Raw genomic sequence first — 23,235 nt, forward strand, 5'->3', positions numbered from 1 at the left:
TAGCTCTCGCGCCTGCGCGTCAGCTGCCTACAGCTACAGCTATGTACGTACAAACGCAAATTTGACCGGAAAGGTCTGGCGTTCGAGCACACAGGAAGTTTGATCTCGAGCCGTTTGTGAGACAAAAATATTTTGATCTCAGATGGCTGATCGATGGTTGAACGTAAAATCTATTAGACCAAAAGCGGCGGAAAGGTTATTTTGTTTTCCCTGGAGCGGCGGAGGATCGAACGTCTACGCGACGAAATGGACTGCCCACTTTCCTCCGTCACTTGAAGGCTAGTTATTGACCTGTGACGGTAGATGGAATGATGTCATTATTTGCAATGTATGGCAGTGTGTGGAGTAAGACTTCCTGGGCGAGAGACAAGGCAGTCAGAAAGATGTTACACGGACATAAACAAGTTGATAGAGGACTTCTGTCGCTGTGTTCAGGATCGATTGAGAGAGAAACCGTTCGCATTTTGGGGACACAGGTACATCCAAACCTGTATGTACTGTGTACCGTCTAAGTAAGACTAAGGCGCGCATGCGCGAGGGTTACAGTAGTATGTCTGTCCACGGACGGACGGATGGCCAATTGGAATGCGCTAATTGCTATCGTTAAACCAGGTGATGGGAAACACTGTCTAGTTCAAGCTACATGTATATCTCAGTGGCAAATCTAGAATTTGATAAAGGGGCTAAAGAAAGATATTGATATTAAGAACAATAATGGTGCTCAGTTCATTCCCACATGTGCGAACGAGGACAGCAAATCAGTTTTGTTCGAAACAGCTTTGTACAACTACTAAACCCTGTACTGTTGTAATTGACTTGTTTTCTTCAAATTTTTCTTTGCAACTACTAAACCCTGTACTGTTGTAATTGACTTGTTTTCTTCAAATTTTTCTTTGAACCTTGTACTTTTTAAAACAAGAGTTTTACTGTCTTGTGCAGCCATTTTGTTATCAAATGTGTGGAATAAAGTTACTGAGCAGACGATCATTACAAGTCTCAAAGGGTGTTTTGTGGAAACGGTTGAAACACCCTGGATTCGCTACTGTATCTGTATTTATAGTACTCTTGTAGTGATGTTTTGTGCGATTTTCATTGAGGGACGTTTAGCACACTGGATGTACAGCATTTTCTATTCGAATCTTATGTTTGCAGTTAGCTGTTGCAGTGGATAATCTTTGGAGAAGACAATCAAAATAGACAGGTGTGTAGAGTGTATACTGATACCTAGACAAGTTATAGATATCCTTCAGCCCAGTCAATAGGCATGTCTGCGTTAGAACAAGCAATATACTCATTCTTGCTTTGATGATGTATTCAATCACACATTTAAGCCAATGCTCACGTATGAATTAAAGACAAATGAGTGAGAAAGACTTAGTAGAGAACTGTAATTATGTTATACAGACAGACTAAGTGACATCAACTGTTTGAAATCAACTGAGTAGTGAATAGTAACTAACACTATTTTGTATTGTATTGTTGACTTGAAAAAGTTGTTTGTGAGCAGTATGGGTGCACTGCTTGCTTTCGAAATTGCGAAGTACCTTGAGTCTGAATACCACATTAATCCTACTCATCTTTTTGTATCAGGTTCATATCATCCTACGGTCAGTCTTGTCTAGTATCATTATGGTCAACATTAAAGTTAAGTGTGACTTTGTTTGCTGCTTAGCTGTCCAGTTCACCATCATATCTTTCTGACCTGTCTGATGTAAGGTTTCTTGAAGCTATTAAGAAAATGGGTGGAATTCCAGAGGCAGTTTTGAATGACGAGGGCATGATGCGCTTTTTCTTGCCTTTGTTTCGAGCAGACTTTGCTCTTATTGACAATTATCGGTAAGTAACGTACTGTTTGTGTACACATGGTTACATGGTAATTAATATATTATGGTGATTATATCATGGGCGTGCTTGGGTGCATTATATGGGCCATTCACAGTGCTCGCACAGGTTATGTACAAGTGTGCTCTGTGGTCATATAACTTGCAGAAATGGGATCGGACATCTAGATCTGCTGCCAAGCTAACTGCATATAGCTGCCAATTGCATTAAAATTTGGATCACGCCCATGATATAAAACACTTATAGCATGATTGGCTGGCCTACTAGCGTCTTATTACCTTGATAGACCTGCCAACCATACTATTATGGCATACATATACAGGGTTGTCCCCAGCAAACAAAAGGCATGGCACTCTGCCATGCCTTGGCTTCCACTTGGTACTGGCCCGCCATGCTTTGCTGCATGAGTAGGCAGTGATTAGCTATGAAGACAATTAATGAACTTGTATTTGTATTTTGAAAAGTGGGAAGTTGTTTGAGACTAACAAGTAGTTCCTGGGATGCTTGGTTTGAAGATAAGACCAATTAGGACAAAGACTGCCATATGGTATGAACTTGTAATACAAGTACCTACTTAAAGATTAACAGTGATTGTCAGCACCACCCACTATTTAGGTCAGTATCTGATGGTAACAAAAGCGTTCTGTAGATATCTGGCCCTTCTTATCCTATATGTACATGGTTCTCAGGTTCTTGAGGTCTGGAAATTTTCCACTGAGTATAAGGCTTAATATAGCTATCATGTGGTCAAGCACGGTGAACTAAAACAGAGAGAAACTTTCTTTAAAAATATACCACTTTGTTCTTTTTGTGCCTGAGCATTCCATGACAACAGTTTGTGGCCTCTCAGTGTGAGCAAACCTGCATTAATTAATTAAAGCTTTGTGGGGACGGTACCATAAAAATTGGAGTGGGCGGTCCCAAAAAATGTGGGGTGAGCGTGGTTATAACACTTTCCGCCTGCCTTACAAAAATCTTAGGGACACCCTTGATATACTATAACTATTGCTTTAATATGATATTTCATTTAATATCATACTACTCAATACTACAGATTGTTCTAGAGAGGCATTGCTGTAACTCGGGTGCATGCGTGCTGTGGGTTAATCACAAGAGGCTGCTTTGTGTTTGCAGTTATATTAATTGCCTTATGTATGCATGCTGTTATGTAGGAAATCACTGTTGGGTGTTGATCCTTTTCAAGTTTCAAAAGTAACATGTCCAATCACCGCTTTCAATGGAGACAAAGATGTACGCCAAGAGAGAATGCAGGGTATGTTGTTAAGGTAATTTTATGTATTGAATTCAATTTATGTATTTGTCGACTGCAGGCTGGGAGACATTTACTAAATCTACCTTTACTCTGCATGGATTGCGTGGTGGTCATTTCTACTTGCTGGATAAAGACAATGAAAAGACAATAGCTAAAGAGATTTCAAAAGTCCTATGCGAAGATGCTTCTTCAAGTCTTTGAAGACACAGGTGTCATTTTGTTGTTAGGTTAGACTGGTGACTTGATTAAAGCACATTAGAGAATTGTCATAATGAAATATTGAGACGTACATGTGTTAATTGCCGAGCATAGCGAGGCTTCTAATCGGGTCGCACAACAGAAAGGGGCGTGGTCCTATATGGCTCTCCATTGAGCTTTTGGTATATACATGTGTGTGTGTGTGTGTGTGTGTGTGTGTGTGTGTGTGTGTGTGTGTGTGTGTGTGTGTGTGTGTGTGTGTGTGTGTGTGTGTACCCACAAATCTCAAATTTCTCCTCCCCATGACCACGTTTCATGATAGGACCTACCTTAAAAAATTGTTTTCGTGTCCAACTACAGATGAGTCTAAGAACGATTCGTGCAAGTGACCAAACGGCGAAGAAAACGCTTCATGACGTTTCCTCGCCCATCCTTTTGTATTGTAGGGATTGTGTGTACTTGACAACCAAGAAACACCTTCAGGAGTTGAATGCCACCTACAGTCAACTATTCACACGTCCCATACTACAATCAATCCTTTACTACACTGTGCTGCATCCAACACTGTTGATAGTCCATGTTTGCTGATATCAATTTCTATGTCAGCAAATACCACTGTCGTTACAACGGAACCGAGTGCATACCTAGACTGTACATTTCAATTGTCTTGATCACGATCGCAAAACGACAACTACCTATACCAGGCCTATATACGTAATCTAAACTACTAGGAAGTTTGCATGTTTACTTCCAAGACAGCTAGAGTTTCAACAAATACGTATCGTCTAGCTAGGACTCGACGTTTCAGTAGACAGTCTGAAAACTTCCTTGGACGTGTTACTCACGAATGTGAGGCGCCTACGGATACCGTACAGATGGTATTTTGAGAAGTGTATGATGATGTGACAAAATTTGAACCTGCTCTTTGTGTTCAACAAGGTGGTGTGATGACACTTGTATTTGAAGAACGTTATGATATTATCTCTGGCTCGTTAATATTACTTATTCTCACTTATCAGGGTATTAGTCAGAACGAGTAAACATCAATAGAGACGAATTTTGTATTTTTATGTAGTTTTATGGGAGTTTTTAATTTGCAAACGTTTTCAGCATAATTTTAAAGGTACAGTACAGTACTTTACAACTGTACGTGAACGTCTGCATGTGGTCAGGGGTGGCCAAGTTGAGATAGGGCTGGTGCCTTGATGTGGCACCAGGAACGCATCAGATAGTCGAAGTTGCTATTGCTAAAATACTGTACTGTACTACAATATTTAATATTATTAAATTAATGTTTAACATTAAAAGATTAATTAAGGGGTCATCCAATTGTCGACATTTACTCCAGCGTAAAAACGTGACTGACACACAAACTGTTTGGATAACCGAAGCTATGCCTACTAGTAGATATACGTGACCGGAAGTAGACCCAGCAATACGTTGTCGACACATAATGACATCTGTAACATTTCAAGTGACAGACCCCGCGCGCTTGGAAGCTTTATATATACGGGCGGCGCTGAAGAGCGAGAGCAGAGCTAGTGCGAGACTATGAAGTCTCAACTTGCCTACGTAGCGCTAGCTACATCAGTGGCCGTCGCTGTTATTTGGTACACTCGATCGGATCACTGGATGGCAACAAAACTTGTAGGTGAGTGTTCTCCCACCAGTTGACTACAAGCTAGTAGGCTCTCAGCGTATTTAGCAATTGTTCTCGTTGAGGTATCAAACGACAGACAAGGCGCGTCGACTATAGCACGTTGACAGTTTCATACTTTAGACGTGCAACCACCAGATGTGTGCAATCCAACACCCCAGATGTGTCTAGTGGGTCCATTCAGAGAACACAGTAGGACATAAAGTTTTGTCAGTACAGTACGTTACTGTCTAGCTAGGAAACGTGACTTGCAGGTAGGTACGCAAGAGGTAATCTCATACCTAACCACAATAGCCCTGTCAGGCACAGGTTTCATTGTAAGATTGTGCAGATATACAGATATATGTAGTAAGTCATTGAGAGGTGAATACGTTTTTTACTTTAGTCGCGGGATCTCCTGTCACTCTGTAATCTTCTCATCTCTGAACCTGTAGAGAAAACGCTCCCAGCGGATTGGTGAAACAGTGTCAGTCTACAGTACATTGTGCATACTCGTTGTCGTGGCTATACCATAGACACCTTTTTCTAGGACCTCATTGTGTGACACACCTCATAGTTGCATGACACCAATGTCATTGAATAATGAACAGACCGACCTCATGGATTCGAAGTAGAGACAGTCCTCATGGGTTGATTGCCGCCGGTCGCTTATTTTGGACACTGATTGCAAGCCGTAGTAGTAGTAGTAGTAGTAGTAGTAGTAATAGTCTTGTACCTCTGAACAAAAATCCTGGGGTGAGACCAATTGGTGTGTGTGAGACAGTTAGAAGAATTATTGGAAAGGCGGTTCTTTCTGTGGTCAAGTCTGACGTGCTCTCGGCAACCGGAACCTTGCAGCTTTGTGCAGGACAGATTGCTGGGTGTGAGGCTGCAATACATGCCATGCAGTCATTGTTTGAAGATGACAATACGGAAGCCATACTACTTGTAGATGCAACAAATGCCTTTAATAGCTTGAACCGTCAATTGGCTCTAAAGAACATCTCAAGCACTTGTCCAGCAATTCATACCGTATTGCTCAACACATATCAACAGCCTTCACCCCTATTCGTTGGTGGGGAAGTCTTGTTGTCGCGTGAGGGAACCACACAGGGAGATCCTCTCGCGATGGCAATGTACGCCTTGGCCACAGTACCTCTGCTGAAAAAAGTACAAACAGAAGGCAGCACCCAAGTCTGGTATGCCGATGATGCTGCAGCCGGAGGAAAGATACAAGCAGTCAAACAATGGTGGGAGAAACTCTCCATACATGGAGAAAAATTTGGATACTTTCCAAATGCCAAGAAATCCTGGTTGATCGTCAAACCGAATTGCCTTGAAGAAGCCAAACGTGTGTTCTCAAAAACGGCTGTGAACATCACCTCTGAAGGTCGAAAGTATTTAGGAGCTGCACTGGGAACTGAAAACTTCTGTAACGGCTATCTCAGTGATGCAATCTTAGACTGGACACGTCAGATTGACAAATTGGCTTCCATTGCCCAAAGTCAGCCACAAGCAGCTCATTCCGCATTAAGTCACGGTCTTCTGGGCAGGTGGATTTTTACTGCGAGAACAAATCAGAATTTCAAAACTTTTGCTGGGCTTTTAGAATCATCAATACAATCTCAACTGATTCCTGCTATAACTGGTCGTTCGGCCCCTGGAGAACTGGAAAGAAAACTCTTCTCCTTACCAGCCAGACTTGGTGGTCTGGGAATCACAGATCCAACTTCATTGTCTTCTGAATACTTAAACTCTCGAAAGATGACTGCACCGCTTGTTGACTTCATTTTGAATCAGGAGATCACTCTAGGAGATGCCCCAGATCAACAGGATTCTCTCAAAAAGCAAATTCGCAAGCACAAAGGGCTAGAAATCAAAACTCTTGCTGATAATGTTCGAGATAACCTCTCACACCAACATAAAAGAATGTTCGAGTTAGCAAATGAAAAGGGGGCATCAAACTGGCTCACAGTGCTGCCATTGGAGGATCACGGCTTCTCATTACATAAGTCTGCATTCAGAGATGCTCTATGCCTCAGATATGGATGGGTCCCCCCTCATATGAGTGAATCTTGCCCTTGCGGTGGAAAAATGTCAGTGGAGCATGCTATGTCCTGCCCCACGGGAGGCTTTCCAACTATACGCCATAATGAAATCCGAGATATGTTTTCTCATCTGTTGTCTGATGTCTGTCATGATGTGGAAACGGAGCCCACGTTGCAATCACTAAGTGGAGAGACGTTCTCTTTACGTTCAAGCAGTCGAGATGATGATGCAAGATTAGACATTTCGGCAAGAGGTTTTTGGGGAGGAAGATTTGAGAAGACATATTTTGATGTCCGGGTGTTTAACCCCAATGCCACCTCGTACACATGTTTTGAAGTTGCATCATGCTATAGAAGACAGGAACAAGAGAAGAAAAGGAAATATGAAGAAAGACTGAGAAAAGTAGAAAATGCTTCCTTTACACCTATTATCCTTTCTTGCACTGGTGGCATGAGCAAGCTTACAACGTCATTTACCAAAAAGCTGGCCTCAATGATATCTGAGAAAAAGGACACTCCATACGGTAGCGTGATCAACTGGCTAAGATGTCGACTCGGGTTCGCACTCCTAAGAGCTTCCATAATGTGCATCAGGGGCAGCAGGTGCAAACGCTACGTCAGGCCGGAAAACAATATTCTCCTGGCTACGTCTGAGGGGCACCTGGCCTCCTCAGCTTAGTGACTTTACTGTACATGACATAGTAGTAGTAAAAGTTGTACTATTGTATATGACAGTAATTGTTTAGTAGTAGTAATAGTTTATTGCCATTCGCTGTAGGTTGCCGTTTGTGTATACGTAGTCTGCTATTGTTTCAAATACACCATATCTTCTCAGTAGTAGTAGTAGCAGTAGTAGCAGTAGTAGCAGTAGGAGCAGTAGTAGCAGTATGTCGACTCGGGTTCGCACTCCTAAGAGCTTCCATAATGTGCATCAGGGGCAGCAGGTGCAAACGCTACGTCAGGCCGGAAAACAATATTCTCCTGGCTACGTCTGAGGGGCACCTGGCCTCCTCAGCTTAGTGACTTTACTGTACATGACATAGTAGTAGTAAAAGTTGTACTATTGTATATGACAGTAATTGTTTAGTAGTAGTAATAGTTTATTGCCATTCGCTGTAGGTTGCCGTTTGTGTATACGTAGTCTGCTATTGTTTCAAATACACCATATCTTCTCAGTAGTAGCAGTAGTAGCAGTAGTAGCACACCCCTCTTCCAACCTCTACCATGCAGGAGGAGCTGCATGGTAGAGGTTGGAAGAGGGGCGTGCTCTCCCAACGAGCAGCAGAGTCGGTAGAATTGGCTTTTTCGTCCATAGCCGCAGAACTGTAGAAGTCGAAGAGGGGCGTGCACGCAAGATATTATTTTTCAAGAGAGCAAATCCCCGAGACAAGCGTGGGTAGGCGGTATTTTCTAACCCTGCCTATATGACCATAAGGTCATAAACTGAACTGATGAATTAACTGCGTAGTTAGCTGTTTTGCTTTGTACAAATAAATGGATCGAGACAGACAGACAGACAGACAGACAGACATCGTTTTATTTTTATACCATATTGATACTATATAGTACATAACTTTAAAAGCGTAAAGTCTAAGAAAACTAGTCCAACTCTAAAAATATGCTTTAATTAAACCCAACGGACTTGCATTTGCACATTGTAATCAAACAGCATTCTTAGCTTCTGACAATCTTACTAATTTTTTTTGAATTACGTTAGCATTGCATCTATGTACTGTCAAGAATCTGCTCCTCCAAACACTCTTGAATTGGCCAGCATTGCTGGAAGATTTTTCACTCTAAGCTAGACCTCATTGCTATGAAGACAATGTAGGAAAGTATGGGCCTGCGCGCATGCAGTCCCAATCTTCAGACACAAAACAGACAGATGATACACAACAGACAGACAGACGACAGACAGACATGAAACAGACAGACAGACAGACAGACAGAAAAACACACAGACAGACATGCAAACACACAGACAGCGTGGGACAGGAAGACAGACACAGACTGACAGAGCACTGATTCATTGAGGCATATCATGACATGTGCAATGAAGTTCCGCCATAAGCCAATGCGTCACAGCTAGTACATGTTGGGTACTAGGAATCTCACTTTAAAAATCTATTTCGGTATTTAATTACGACTGTAAAATAATTATGTCTAGTTCATGCCAGTATATAAGTTTTGAAACCATGTCATTCAATTGGCACTATCATGCAGTTTACTTGTACCTGCAGATGTCAATAAAGTTCCAAAAATAATGAAGAGTAATAAAGATTTTGGCCTATTGCTTCGTCGGAAAGCTTCCCGGAAAGATTTATTAGCACGCCATCTTCCTCAAGTGAGTAAAACAAGTTGCTGTCTAGGGCGCGTGATGTGTGTCATGTATATAGTTCTGTCAGCTGGGCTGCGCTAATTCGTGGCTGGGTTGAGATATATTGAAGTTCTCTGTTGGCTATAATAGAAATCTAATCTTATTTAGGTATATAGAACTTTACCACGTTCTGGTTATAATGAGTCAATCAAGAATCCCTGCTGGTGGGTCAATACAACATTTCAATATAACTTCGGCAAGTCATATTACTCAAAAAAATTTATGTATGCATACACAAACATGGGAGTTCATTGGTCTTATGAGAAACTGGAAACATTACTGCTGCAAAAGAAAGCTCCCACTCTACTATGTCTACCTTACTTTCTTCTTATTGGAATGCCTAAGTGTGGAACAACTGATCTGTATCGACGCATTGTTCAGCATCCACAAGTGATTGCACCTGCCTCGAAAGAACCACATTGGTGGAGCAAGAGGAGGAATCAAGTTGGTGGACCAACATTTTTGGACTACTTGTTTCTCTTCAGTATGCCAGCTAAAATGATTCGTAAAGACAATCACATGGTGACAGGAGAGGGAAGTGCTTCCACATTGTTTTACAAAAGTAATGATACCATCTCAACTGCAGAACTATTCAATTTGGTTTTGCCTCAAGCAAAACTACTTGTCATACTCAGAAACCCTGTTGACAGGTTGGATAATTTGTGTTATGTTTATAAGCTAATTTCTAAGTAGAATTGTTCAGGCTTTACTCAGAATATTTGGATTTTGGCTGCCGTAAGAGAGGCTTTCAGAATTGTTCAAGTAGTGACTTCCACAAGCGTGTGACGATGGCCATCCTTGCTTTTAAGAATTGTTCACATAGAGAGAACAATTTAATCAAGAACTGTAGCAACTATGCCATCAGAGTAAGTGATTTTAATTCCATTGATCAACTAACTATTGCATTGGTTACACTATAACCTTAGCTTATATCAAATATGACATACAGATAAGATACAAGTGCAAGCAAACTGGTGTGTGTGTGTGTGTGTGTGTGTGTGTGTGTGTGTGTGTGTGTGTGTGTGTGTGTGTGTGTGTGTGTGTGTGTGTGCTGTTGCAACATTGGCTCCTCTTTTGTAGTTACATCTTGGTATATACCATAAACACTTGCAGCCATGGATCAAACTGTACCCTCTCGGAAAACAACTATTTATCCTCACAACGGAGAACTACTCCAATCACCTATCTGCAAACCTCAACAAAGTATTTCACTTTCTTGATCTTGGTCTGTTACTACACACTTGTAGTTGGGCGTTTCTATTTTACTGACGATCAATTTGTTTTTCATTAGCATCTGTTAATGCAACAGAGATGTCTCGTATAGTGTCTCTACCAATACACAATGCCAACACGAAAGTTAACGTTAGAGTTGGCCCAATGCTTCAAGACACTAGATATATACTGGAACAATTTTACGCGCCGTATAATGAGAGACTAGCATCCCTTCTTCAAGATGATATATTTCTATGGCATTGAGCAATTTGCTCGTATACATCTCAGCTACTTTCGTAATGGAGATTGAATACTGGTATCAACACAGCCCAGCGCCTTATAGCCTCGAGTGTCATAGGAAATTTGGTATTCCCGGCCCCAGGAATTTGGTAGCCCCGAGCCATATTTACGTCGGGACCGGACGTTCTGCATCCTAGAGCCGTATATCCCAGCTTATAGACTAGGCAGAATAACTCTTTGGAATTAATTAATACACCGGTACATCTAGCTATAGGTTCGATTGTAGTTGGCCTACTAGGTACATGATGCGTATGGGGCTAGCATATCCCCAAGGAATGCCAAGACGGACTCTCAGAGATTCTAAGACTAGGGGACGTTATTTTTCCTAGAAAATGTATGGTACGAGCATTATACGGCTCGGGACTAATGCTCGGGAATGGGGAATCGGATCTAGGCATGCAAACAGGGAATGTCATATTCCCTCCCATAGGACATCTGTTCATGGACACGCCGTGTATATATAGCTGTATGGCACACTGTTAGAACAAAGGTGTTCTAAAAACACCAAATTACGTGCAACGATGCTGTCGCTACACTGACACTCGCAAGCGTGCAGGAAAGCACCACAATCTGGTGTAAAACTGTTACACCATTTCATGGTGCTTAAAACAACCTTCGTTTAGTGTTACCCAAACACCAGAAAGGTGTTTATCTTATTCTTTTGTATAGGCTGCTATTACATAGCACCATTTTCTGAAAGCGGTCTGGAGTCCGCGGCCATCGGTTCTGGCACATGCACATTAGAATAGATTTTAATACCATTGCTTGTATTTAAACATTTAAACCAAAAACAGTGAGTCAACGCACTAAACAAAAAGCAAAACACAGTTCATCAAACAAAGTTCCTCAGTGCAATCCAGCTAAAAAACTAGATATCACTGGACTTGAAGTACATCCCATGCAGTAACATGACGTCCAGGCACCAGTAAAAAGTTGCTAAAGATTGAAAGAAATTTGTATTGAAAACATAAATTACCGCAAGCAATAGTGCTGGATGGCATATGCTGTTGCTGCACTGAATTTCGAACATGATGATGAGCTCGGATGCCAATAACATGGCTTGGTTTGGCTGGATTGCCACATACAGTCAAGTATAGAGCAACTTCAGAAACCTTGTCTACTGTGGACTCTGCATCATCACTTTCCTAGGAGAATACACAAAAGGCATAAGGTATCCATATCCAGTGGACCACACATTATGCTCTATATGGCATAACATATTATTGCATACTTCATAAACAGAATTAATATATGTTAACACATGGTAGGGAGACGATATCGTCGACCCTACCATGCATTAACCTATTTGTTGCATGTTTAACATCCTACCGTAATTAGAGTTCATAGATTATTCAAGTTGAATTAGAGTGGTTGTGTATTGCAATGACAGCTAAAGTTTTATGTCAAACCACCACATTTTGACAGCTGTGAAGTGTTGTTGACGTGCACGTCAGCCCCATAAGGCCATGTGCTCAAAAGTATTAGTACAGTACAGTATCCACGTGTTTTGCCAGCGTGATGTCGGATCAGAAAGAAGACCGTAATAATGACCAGGACGACGACTTTCAGCCGCCAACAAAGATGAGACACATTGGTTCCAAAAAGCTTACCACTAGTACTAACCAGCTTGACAGCAGATTTGCTGAAAAGACGAGTATGGACAAAGCACAGGAGTACAGCAAGGGTATGGTTTGCAAGAACACACTGCCTGCAACAGTTGGGTGATGCGAACATTTGAAGGTACCAACAGACAAATTTCTCTCAGCGAAGGATTCACAACTAGATGCAGCAAAACCACAGACGGATTGTCAAAAAGTCTGTTACATTTACGTTGAGCATGGATCCAAAAATCATAGTGGTGGGCTAAGTAATTTACGGCATCCAAACAAAAAAGTCACAAGGTAAATTATAGTCAAGCTCCAACGTGACTCTGTAAGGTAATAGAATTTTGTGGTTTGTGGTTTCTCTACATCTAGGTAAGTTGCCAGCAGGATTTTCTCTCAAGAAGCCTTCTATTATAAACCTTTGTCGTCTACTCCTTCATTTGGTCCTTGGTATTCAAAGCAAGTAATCGGTCATAACACGTTGGCTACAATGATGAAAGTGATGACAGCTGAAGCTGGTCTTCCAGTTCAAACCAACCACGCTCTTTGAGCTACTAGTGCGACAAGGCTGTTTCAAGCGGGAGTTCCTGAACATGTAATTCAAGGCAGAACCGGCCACAAAACCTTGCAAGCACTGAGACAATATCAAGAGCCATCTGAATTGCAGCAAATGGCAGCGTGCAAAGTTTTGGACAATGGCCATGGACACACCGATTACACTGACGCAAAAGTCAAGGAGTCCGGAGAGACAATGGAACAGGCAGATGAGCTGAAAGTAGTCGAGGTTGAACAGCCGTCTGAAACGGGAAGACAGAATCCGGCGCCATTTGTCATTTCTGACTGCGTCTTTACAAACTGCAGTACTGTGAACATTATTATTGGTAAAGAATAAGCTTGTAATCTAAAATAGGTATGCCCATGTATTGATTGCTAGTTGGTTTGCAGTATACAGATTCTGACCGGTCAATAAACGCACAGGTCAATAAACGTTTATTGACCGGTAAATATACAACATGTGGTTGGGTTGCTATGGTAGGAGTGTAATATAATGAGAAAAAGAATCCTAGCAACGGCGGAATAAACACCCAAACATGCAACAAATCTACTTAATTAACAAATCCACTGTGTGTGTGTGTGTGTGTGTGTGTGTGTGTGTGTGTGTGTGTGTGTGTGTGTGTGTGTGTGTGTGTGTGTCATCTTTAGCTTAATTGGTTAGAGAGCGCATTTTAAGAATGAAAACATTCGGGACCTTTGGGACATGAGTTCAAGTATGGGATGGGCATGACGAGTATAATGATTACCTGGTCATTGACTGAGGTGGACAAGACCGCTGGCTTGGCAGAACATCATGCAGTACGAGGTCCAGTCCTGAGACTGCGCCAAAGTCAGTGCCCTTGGATGCTCTGGCCAAGTACCTAAGGGTACGTCAGCGCAGCCTAAACGTCGAGTAGCGCTGGAAGCCCACGTAGAAATAGGCTTGGGGTACTATCTTCAGAACTCTACTGAACTGCATATCCATTTGTGTGTTTGTGTGTGTGTGTGTGTGTGTGTGTGTGTGTGTGTGTGTGTGTGTGTGTGTGAGTGTGTGTGTGTGTGTGTGTGTGTGTGTGTGTGTGTGTGTGTGTGTGTGTGTGTGTGTATTATACAAGAGTGCAAAGATGTCACAGCTAGTAAGTTTGAGGCAAAATGTCTATGTTGCAAAACATAGATGTACATACCAATAAATACTTGATCACAGCATCTATAGCTGGTAATTGGCGTTTGCATGACAATAGTACATGAGTATGACCTTCATCGAAGCAAGGCACTTAGAAACTGCATAATGCATTGCATTAGTATCAAGATCAATTACCTTCCACATTCATATTCAAGAGATCATATTCATATTTTCTGACTAGGTCATTCATTCTTTTGCCACCTGCCTTCAACTCTCTTTGTCCTTGGTTGAGTTATCTTACATGTTTCAGACCACTTCTCAGAGGGAGTCGACAAGAAAGTCGATTGTTCATGATATCTAAAGGCAATAATACGTCCAAGTTCACAACTAAGCTAGGAAAAACATCAACATATTAGTTAACTTGTACAAGATGTCACACGCAGAACCAGAGAAACAGACACAGACAGACATGCAAACACAAACACACACACACACACACACACACACACACACACACACACACACAAACAAACAAACATTGCTGAGTAAATCTGACAAACTGTGATGAATGCAAACAAGATTAAACATTTTGAAAAAATGAGAAAGATGTAGGGTTGCCGTACGAAACTATTTCCAAGGTATCACATAGTGTTTAGAAGATGGTGCAATGTACGAATGATGTATTGATCAGTCTGTATGAGTGAATTCATGAAAGATGTCACAGCACACCCTACATCTTTCTCATTTTTTCAAAATGTTTTTAATCTTGTAATATACAATGGGACATTGTCACACTATCACATATGAAACAATCTTACCGATAATCAGATATATCAACTTTGACTTCTTGTCGAACTGGTTTCTGCGTCTTGCTGGAAACCTCCACCATCATCAGCTCCATTACAGAAAAGCATCTGCAACCTACACACTTACAAGTGTTACCAACAAGTAAACCTAAATCCATTATATCAGTTATACCTGAATTATCAATGTCTTTAAACTCAGCCCCATATCTCTGTTCAAGTTCAATCATTCATTTTCCACCTACTTTGGTTTCTTGCTGCCCCATCACCAAAATCTTGCGCAAGAATCATTCCACTTCTCTATCATGCTTGCCATAAAGATTAGCACAAAAATGCGTCCGAACTCTGAACCAAGCTAGACAATGATTCTCATCTGATTATTCTAGCAAATATGTATTGATAACTCCACATTACAGGTTAAAAGACATCCCATGCATACACAGTGTTACCAAGTACAAGGTAGCAAGTACAAGGTAGCAAGTACTAATAATCAAAAATAGAGTGTATAGGGTTATGTGTTTAAAACTTGAGACAACTGGACATTCGTCAGGAATCAATGATGCAAGCCGTGATTCAACCAGTACTCAACATTTTCTTTCAGGGTTAGGCGAGGTTATGGAGGATCAGGGATGGTTAGATTAGGTTAGTACACTGTTTACAGTTAGGCGGAGCACCAAAATTAGTCAGGGTAAGTGAACCACTCGCCACTAACAGCAGCATCCAAGTAATTAATGAATTAATATGTCATAATTACTGTTACTAAACTATATTGCTAACCATACACTATGACACTGTTTCAGTTAGGTGAAGCACCCAACTTAAGTCAGGGTAAATGAACCACTCACCACTAACAGTAATAGCCAATTAATTAATTGATTAATAAATATGCCATAATTACTGTTACTAAACTATATTGCTAACCATACACAATGACACTGTTTTCCGTTAGGTGAAGCACTCAACTTAGTCAGGGTAAGTGAACCACTTGCCACTAACAGCAGTATCCAAATAATTAATTAATTTATATGTCATAATTACTGTTACCAAATTATATTGCTAACCATACACTATGACACTGTTTTCAGTTAGGTGAAGCACTCAACTTAGTCAGGGTAAGTGAACTACTTGCCACTAACAGCAGCATCCAAATAAGATAATTAACTAACCATAACAATACATTAGAATACTGTTTTCAATCAGGTGATGCACCCAATCTAGTCTCGACAAGTGATTCACTCATCAGAAACTGGAGTGACATATTTGTTGCTGTTCTAGTAGTACAAGAATTTGCTTTAAATATAATTAATTAATCTATATAAATTCCTTAGATTAATTAATTAAAATAAATTTAATTCTAATTTAAAATTGATTAATCTGCTATTTATACATTTATTTAGTCTACTAACTCAATCATATTAGGCCACTCTAATATGATTCATTGTTTCCCATTTCCCGCCCGCGTCCTTTTTGGGGACCACATGCTTTATTTGATAAGGTGTCTACTTTTATGAGCACGTGTAGAATCACCTGACTCAAAATGGCGGTCGTGAATGTTCCACGGTGTGGTTGTCACCCATGAGGAATCTCCTTTCAGTACGTGTAGTGCAGGCATCACGCACGAATGCAATGTGTACATCTCGCAAAGAAGGAAGGTAACACCGTAGACGAAAATGGACGGCTAGCGTCGCCCGCGACGAGGCGCAATCCGTTTTTGCAACAAACCCCTAGTCTGCAAGTTGGAAAGTTGAGAGCTATACACATGACAATTATTACTGTAAATACTGTACCTCTGCATCACGGTCTTTTTCCATAATGTCGCCAGCAATCCACGCTCAGTCACTCACACGAAGTATACGGGATTCCCTGCAATTGAGCCAGGTAATGTGTTATTGCTACACCTACTGGCGTAAAATCTGCACCGATATCGGTGCAAAATTTTACATCCTCAGTAATAGCACTGAAAGGTGTCACTAGAGCACTCTAGTTCTAACAGTGAGTAGGTGTGTAGGACTACCACTCGACGGTGTAGGTAGAGCACTAATTTTTTAACAGTGCACGGTGCGGCAGCTTAATTACAATCTAGAGTTCTAATTATTCGAGTTCTAGTTTGAGCAGCGCCGCGGAAGCTCCAAGTAGTAAATTCGACCAATCGCCTACTGTCATACGTGGCTACCGCCTAGTGAATTGCTACGCCTAGAAACAGGAGAGAAACTGACTTTAGATATACAGTCTCTAGCAGGTGTGCAGCATGATGCAATACTCATCTAGATATATTTGGCTATCTAGCTGTGTAGTGTGACTGAGTATGATACTATTATTAGTTACTATGATGTCACGCGAGTGCATGAATGAGCATGCATAGAGAGTGAGTCAATCGGTACGTATTCACCGGTTGGGGTGTAACTAGTCTGTAAAGAGTCTGTATTCTTACGTTGTGTGCTAAAGACAATAGTAATACGTGTCTGGTGCCTTAATACGAACCCGATAACGCTACATGGTGTCAGGAGTTAAGGTATGGCACAGTCACAGTTGCAAATACCGATGCAATTTGACTTCAGCAAACCGGAGGACTGGGAACGCTGGATGAGAAGATTCGAAAGATTTCGACAAGCATCAGGATTAGCAGAGAAGACAGACGAGTCTGACACAAGTAAGTACGTTGATCTATTCTATGGGTGACAAGGCAGAGGATGTGCTGCAGACGTTAGGATTGAACGAGGAGCAGAAGAAAGACTACAAGACCGTAAAACAGACTATGACGAGCTTCTTTGTGAAGAAAAGGAATATAATTTACGAACGCGCGAAGTTTAATCAAAGAGTTCAATTTGAAGGTGAACCAGTGGATGAATTTATTACTTCGTTATACAGTTTGGTAGAACATTGTAGTTATGGAGAACTTACGAACGAAATGATTCGGGACAGATTGGTAGTTGAACTGAGAGATGCAAAGTTGTCAGAGCAACTTCAACTTGATGCGGAGTTAACGCTTGAAAAAGCAATGACAAAGGTAACACAATCGGAGTCAGTAAAGAAACAACAAGATGTAATTAGAGCTTCTGCTGAAACAACGCAAGTAGCTAGAGTAAAGTCTAATCAAGTTTGGAAGGACCATAAGAAACTAGGAAGTTACACAACGGCAAGGAAATTTTTCCAAGCGGAGGGTAGGAAACGCTGCCACAGATGTGGGAAAGTGCCAGAGCACAGCAAGAGTCAATGTCCTGCTAAAGACTGTAGATGTAAGAAGTGTGGTAGAATGGGTCATTTTGCTCAAATGTGCAAAACGGAAAAGGTTTCGGAAATACACGTATCAGAGAAACAGTATCTTGGTTGCATTACTAAGGAAATTTCGTCAGCAACAAATAGTAGTAGTAAACATGAGCCTTGGACGGTGACACTGTTAGTTGATAAAGTCCCAATAAATTTCAAGATTGACACCGGAGCAGATGTGAATGTTCTTCCTGAAAATATAGCTAGAAATGTTTTCGGAACAAGGTTGAAGAAGTCTATACGCTGTCTGAAAGGACCGAATCAGAAGTCACTAGAAGTATGTGGACAGATAAAATGTAAATTAGAAAAAGGAAGTCAGTCAGTTAAAGAGGAACTGTATGTCATTAAAGGTCTCAGGAAACCATTAGTAGAACTTCCCACGATAAAAGCTTTGAAACTAATCACGAGAGTTGATCAAGTAGATGTGGATCACGAAATGATAGACAAACATCCGAAATTGTTTAGTGGGTTAGGAGTTATGAAGCGAAAGTATAAAATAGAGCTGAAAGAGAACGCACAACCATATGCTCTATCAACTCCAAGAAGAATTCCTATACCGTTATTGCCAAAGGTAAAAGAAGAATTAGTTAGGATGGAGAAAGATAATGTCATTCAAAAAGTGGAAGAGCCAACAGATTGGGTTGTAGGAATGGTTGTAGTATCTAAACAGAATGGAAAGGTGAGAATTTGTGTTGATTTAACTCAGTTGAACAAGTGTGTTAAGAGAGAGAGACACATTATGACTAGTGTTGATCACGTGTTAGCTCAGTTGGAAAATGCTGTGGTATTTTCAAAACTTGACGCAAACTCAGGTTATTGGCAAATTCCATTGACACAAGAGTGTGCACCATTAACGCATTCATCACACCATTTGGTAGATATTTTTTCAAACGTTTACCTTTTGGGATTACTTCAGCTCCAGAAGTATTTCAAAAGAGGATTTCACAAATTTTGGAGAACTTGAAAGGGGTTATCTGTTTAATGGACGATATTTTGGTATTCGGTACTAATCAACAAGAACATGATCGTAGGTTGAAAGCGGTGTTAGGAAGATTGCAGGAAGCTGGAGTTACTTTGAACAAGGAAAAGTGTCTGTTCTCAAAACGAAGAATAAAATTCTTGGGTCATGTAATTGATTCACATGGAATTAGTTCAGATCCAGACAAAGTTTCAGCAATTCTGAATTTAAAGGAACCAAGAAACAGAACTGACATTAGGAGTTTTTTGGGAATGGTCAACCAACAAAGTAAGTTTGTAAAAGGATTAGCAACGTTGACTGAACCTCTCAGAGCATTATTGTGTGGTCGAAATGCTTGGATCTGGGATGATAGACAAAGGAAAGCGGTAGCAGAAATCAAGAAGAGATTAAGTGAAGCCTCCGTACTAGCAGTCTATAATCCAGAGAGAGAAACGAGAGTTGCTTCAGATGCTTCTTCGGTAGGACTAGGAGCAATGATTGAACAAAAACAGAGCAACGGAATTTGGAGAGCCATAGCATATGCATCACGTTCGTTAACACCGTGTGAAAGAAAATATGCTCAAATTGAAAAAGAATCTTTAGCTTCAGTGTGGGCTTGTGAAAAGTTTTCATGTTATCTTGTAGGCAAGACTTTCACGTTATTAACGGATCATAAACCGTTGTTGACTTTGTTCGGACGAAAAGAATTGGATGAACTACCACCACGGATTCAAAGATTTAGAATGAGACTGATGCGATATGAATACAAGATAGACTATGTACCAGGAAAAGAACTAGGAACGGCGGACACTCTTTCTAGGTATCCAGTTGATGAACCTACAGAGATTGATCACGAATTTGTAGAAATAGTCGAAACGTGGGTTAACCAAGTTATGGATCATATTCCTGCCAGTGATAAAAGATTAGAACAAGTTCGGCAAATGCAAAAAGAAGATTGGTTATGCCAACAAGTAAGAAGGTTTACAGATGATGGTTGGCCAGAGAAAAGAAATCTGCATGGAGAATTGAAGAAGTTTGCTGCATTGTCTTCGGAGATAACTGTGCAAAGAGATATATTGGTAAGAGGATCACGATTGATAATTCCCGACAAACTAAGAAGAGAAATGATTGAGAGAATTCATGAAGGACATCAAGGCATTGTAAAGTGTAGAGAAAGAGCTAAAGCTGCGATATGGTGGCCAGGTATGAGTAAGGAGCTAAGGGAGTATGTTTTTTCCTGTCCTGTATGTTCGAGAGAGAAAGACGTAATCACATAGAGCCATTAATTACAACACCTTTACCTTTATTGCCTTGACAAAAGATTGGAACAGATCTTTTTGAATTCAAAGGATCGCACTATCTTCTTGTAATAGACTATTTTTCTCGTTACATAGAAGTTGTTGAAGTTCGAAGCATGACATCAGTTCATATCATCAATCAATTAAAAGCTATATTCTCTAGACATGGAGTTCCAGAATGTGTGGTTTCGGATAATGGGACACAGTATACATCTGAAGAATTTAATATATTTGCAAACGAGTATGGATTTAATCACGTTACGTCAAGTCCAAAGTATCCAAAAGCCAATGGAGAAGCCGAAAGAGCGGTGAAAACAGTGAAGACGTTATTACAGAAAGCCAAGGATCCATATCTTGCATTACTGTCATATAGAACAACACCGTTAAGCAATGGATTTAGTCCTTCTCAATTGTTGATGTCAAGAAGGCTAAGGTCAAATTTACCTATGTCAGTGGAGCAAAGAAAACCTGAAGTTCCCAACATGCAACTTTTGAGGAAGAGAGAAGTAGATCAGAAGAGAAAGAAGAAAGTCACCTATGACAAACGTCATAAAGTGCAACATCTCTATTAGCTTAAGGTGCAGCTAGTGGAAACACGGCCATATACAGTCAATACTGATTGATATATACAGTCAATACTGATCTATTTATACAGTCACTATGTTGATTGACTTATACAGTCAATGAAAATAGACAGACAGACAGACAGACAGACAGACAGACAGACAGACAGACAGACAGACAGACAGATGTGAATGTTTGATCTAAATGGAAAATATATGTATTGAGACAGACAGACAGACAGACAGACAGACAGACAGACAGACAGACAAGGACACTTATGTCCCTTTACTTTGCTTAATCTGCAAATTGTATTTAGCTGTTGGACAGTGTAAACTGTACTTAGCCTTCCTTGCTATTATATTGTTTGAAACTTTCTAACTTCATTTATGAAAATATATGGAAAGACAAACAGAAAGGCTGCAGACAGGCAAACAGACAGTAGACAGTAGAACGTACGGACAAACAGAATTTAAAATAGGGCTTTGCGATGGCCATGCAATTGAGACAATGATTTTGTTGATTCCCATGCAGACTAAATGATCTTGGCTCTATATAAAGAATGTTGGACATTTTTCTCAGCAACATATAGCAGAATTGTTTCTCAAGAATTGCCAACCATTTGTATTTCCATTGATAGGAATAAGAGAGTTGCATGGCTCCATCATACGTACTGCATAAGCTGTCCCACACTACTAACGACATCTCTCCATTCTTCACAGCTTTGCCTTTTCCAAGTGACTCTCTCGTGTTGTCTACTCGTTGCATTTACCAGTAAAGACTATTAACATTTGTAATACAAAATCAAGTTAGTAAACTAGCTCAAAAGTGTACTAAATTATGAATGAGCCGAAACTCGTAAAAAAGTATCTTGTTTATGAGAGTGCAAAAGTAATGTACAGATAAAGTGGTTTAAACTTTTGACACAAGTCACTGTACATAGATACGTCATATTACAACAAACAAACAAAACCAAAATCACAAGTATACATGTACTTGTCATCAATAGTTTATTGAAATCAACAAAACAGACAGATGACATCTTTCTTGCTTTGTACATGTTAATGTCAAAAATATTATATTATGTCACAAAGCAGCATAACACAATTACTTCTTATTAGCTCTAATATCTCTAGTAAAACTCTGCTGTGTACTGGCACAACAACAAATCTAACTGTTGATATCTACATACAAATATTTGTTGTTCAAATACACACACATGCACACACACACACACACACACATGCGCACACACACACACACACACACACACACACACACACACACACACAGTATACTAATTATATAACTGTCATTCATGTCACCAACCATATAACAACCAATGCCATAGTGTGCAATAGTGTGTAGTCTTAAATATGATAATGTCAATTGGCAAAAGGCATATCCAATGTATACACCTGTAAGTGTCAACCTAGTTGTATATATAGTGTTTATCTTCTAAGAAATCTTCCCATACTAGTAGTTGTGAAATAGAATTAAATAAGTTAGCTGAATACTTTGCACTTTGGTACTGTGAAATAGAAGTAAGTTAGCCGAATACTTAATTAAGTTCATTTGCACTTTTAATTAGTAATTGCATATTATATAATTGCACACATAAAATAGATTTGCAATAACTAGTACACAATTTGATGTATGCAGTGTATGCAACAGTGTAAATATTGCCGCACAATTCAATCCAGGCAATACATGCACCCTAAAAAGATCTCAAAACAAACAGATTTCTTTAACCGCAAATCCCAGTAATCACTATAATCATTTCTAGATTATAAATCACTTTACCTGCCGTCCAATATATTTGAAGTCGATTTGTGCCGAGAAAACAACGTTCAGCCGACGCGACGTTCAAAACTGGGGCCCCCTTTAAATAAACAGTGCAGGTTACTGCTCGAAAGATGTGCAAAAAGGCAGCAGTTCGTTTACGTCAAAATCGCGGTTGTAACACGTCCATTACCTACCGAGAATCAAGTCTGCGCCCAGAGCCATATATAGAGAGAGTTGCGACATGGGCGTTATGGAATTTGTGATCACGTGATTGCATGGGCGCCATTTTGTTTCCAGTCGTGTGTAGACGGTATCCGGCATTAGGCGCGTTTCGACCCACTAGCGAGACTATGGTTAACTGCTGCGCTTGGAACTGTAGTAATAGATCAGAAAATGGATTCAAAATGTTTCGGTTC

General features: G+C 40.4%; 5 protein-coding genes and 1 long non-coding RNA gene across 10 annotated transcripts; 5 read left to right on the top strand and 1 right to left on the bottom strand.

Annotated features, from left to right (window-relative positions):
* Window positions 1-29: 29 nt before the first annotated feature.
* LOC134182254 (gramicidin S biosynthesis protein GrsT-like) lies at window positions 30-3,417 on the top strand. 2 transcript variants are annotated; one of them, XM_062649640.1, is made up of 6 exons: window positions 30-278; window positions 338-476; window positions 1,508-1,607; window positions 1,673-1,836; window positions 3,015-3,115; window positions 3,174-3,417. In XM_062649640.1, exons 1-6 carry the CDS (start codon window positions 143-145, stop codon window positions 3,314-3,316), a joined length of 783 nt encoding a protein of 260 aa, XP_062505624.1. In that variant the 5' UTR covers window positions 30-142; the 3' UTR covers window positions 3,317-3,417. The 2 variants fall into 2 exon arrangements, with proteins under 2 accessions (XP_062505624.1, XP_062505625.1); XM_062649641.1 differs by having other exon boundaries at window positions 137-278; window positions 1,494-1,607.
* Window positions 3,418-4,839: 1,422 nt separating this feature from the next.
* On the top strand, window positions 4,840-14,036 carry LOC134181926 (carbohydrate sulfotransferase 15-like). Of its 4 annotated transcripts, XR_009970223.1 has the most exons (7): window positions 4,840-4,964; window positions 9,238-9,341; window positions 9,483-10,024; window positions 10,078-10,240; window positions 12,401-12,570; window positions 12,627-12,787; window positions 12,863-14,036. XR_009970223.1 is itself a non-coding variant. In XM_062649223.1 (6 exons), exons 1-6 carry the CDS (start codon window positions 4,865-4,867, stop codon window positions 10,848-10,850), a joined length of 1,239 nt encoding a protein of 412 aa, XP_062505207.1. In that variant the 5' UTR covers window positions 4,840-4,864; the 3' UTR covers window positions 10,851-11,473. The 4 variants fall into 4 exon arrangements, 2 of the variants coding, with proteins under 2 accessions (XP_062505207.1, XP_062505208.1); XR_009970222.1 differs by having other exon boundaries at window positions 12,401-12,787; XM_062649223.1 differs by lacking the exons at window positions 12,401-12,570; window positions 12,627-12,787; window positions 12,863-14,036 and adding exons at window positions 10,455-10,599; window positions 10,666-11,473.
* LOC134182342 (uncharacterized) lies at window positions 5,553-7,835 on the top strand. Its single transcript, XM_062649744.1, has one exon. It carries the CDS (start codon window positions 5,553-5,555, stop codon window positions 7,674-7,676), a length of 2,124 nt encoding a protein of 707 aa, XP_062505728.1. The 3' UTR covers window positions 7,677-7,835.
* LOC134181927 (uncharacterized) lies at window positions 11,624-16,064 on the bottom strand. The gene is made up of 5 exons (XR_009970224.1): window positions 15,126-16,064; window positions 14,966-15,068; window positions 14,343-14,504; window positions 14,209-14,279; window positions 11,624-12,031 (listed from the first exon to the last, which is right to left on the bottom strand). It is a non-coding gene; the product is annotated as an uncharacterized LOC134181927 (long non-coding RNA).
* A 679-nt stretch (window positions 16,065-16,743) lies between these two features.
* On the top strand, window positions 16,744-21,811 carry LOC134181696 (uncharacterized protein K02A2.6-like). The gene is given in 2 exon segments (XM_062648964.1): window positions 16,744-19,071; window positions 19,074-21,811. Coding segments are annotated over 2 exon segments (2,829 nt in total). The 5' UTR covers window positions 16,744-17,621; the 3' UTR covers window positions 20,453-21,811.
* On the top strand, window positions 20,590-21,045 carry LOC134181697 (uncharacterized protein K02A2.6-like). Its single transcript, XM_062648965.1, has one exon. The coding sequence runs from the start codon at window positions 20,590-20,592 to the stop codon at window positions 21,043-21,045; it is 456 nt and encodes a 151-aa protein (XP_062504949.1).
* Window positions 21,812-23,235: the final 1,424 nt, after the last annotated feature.

Source organism: Corticium candelabrum, chromosome 7 (genome assembly GCF_963422355.1).
Source record: "Corticium candelabrum chromosome 7, ooCorCand1.1, whole genome shotgun sequence".
Classification (NCBI taxonomy): Eukaryota; Metazoa; Porifera; class Homoscleromorpha; order Homosclerophorida; family Plakinidae; genus Corticium; species Corticium candelabrum.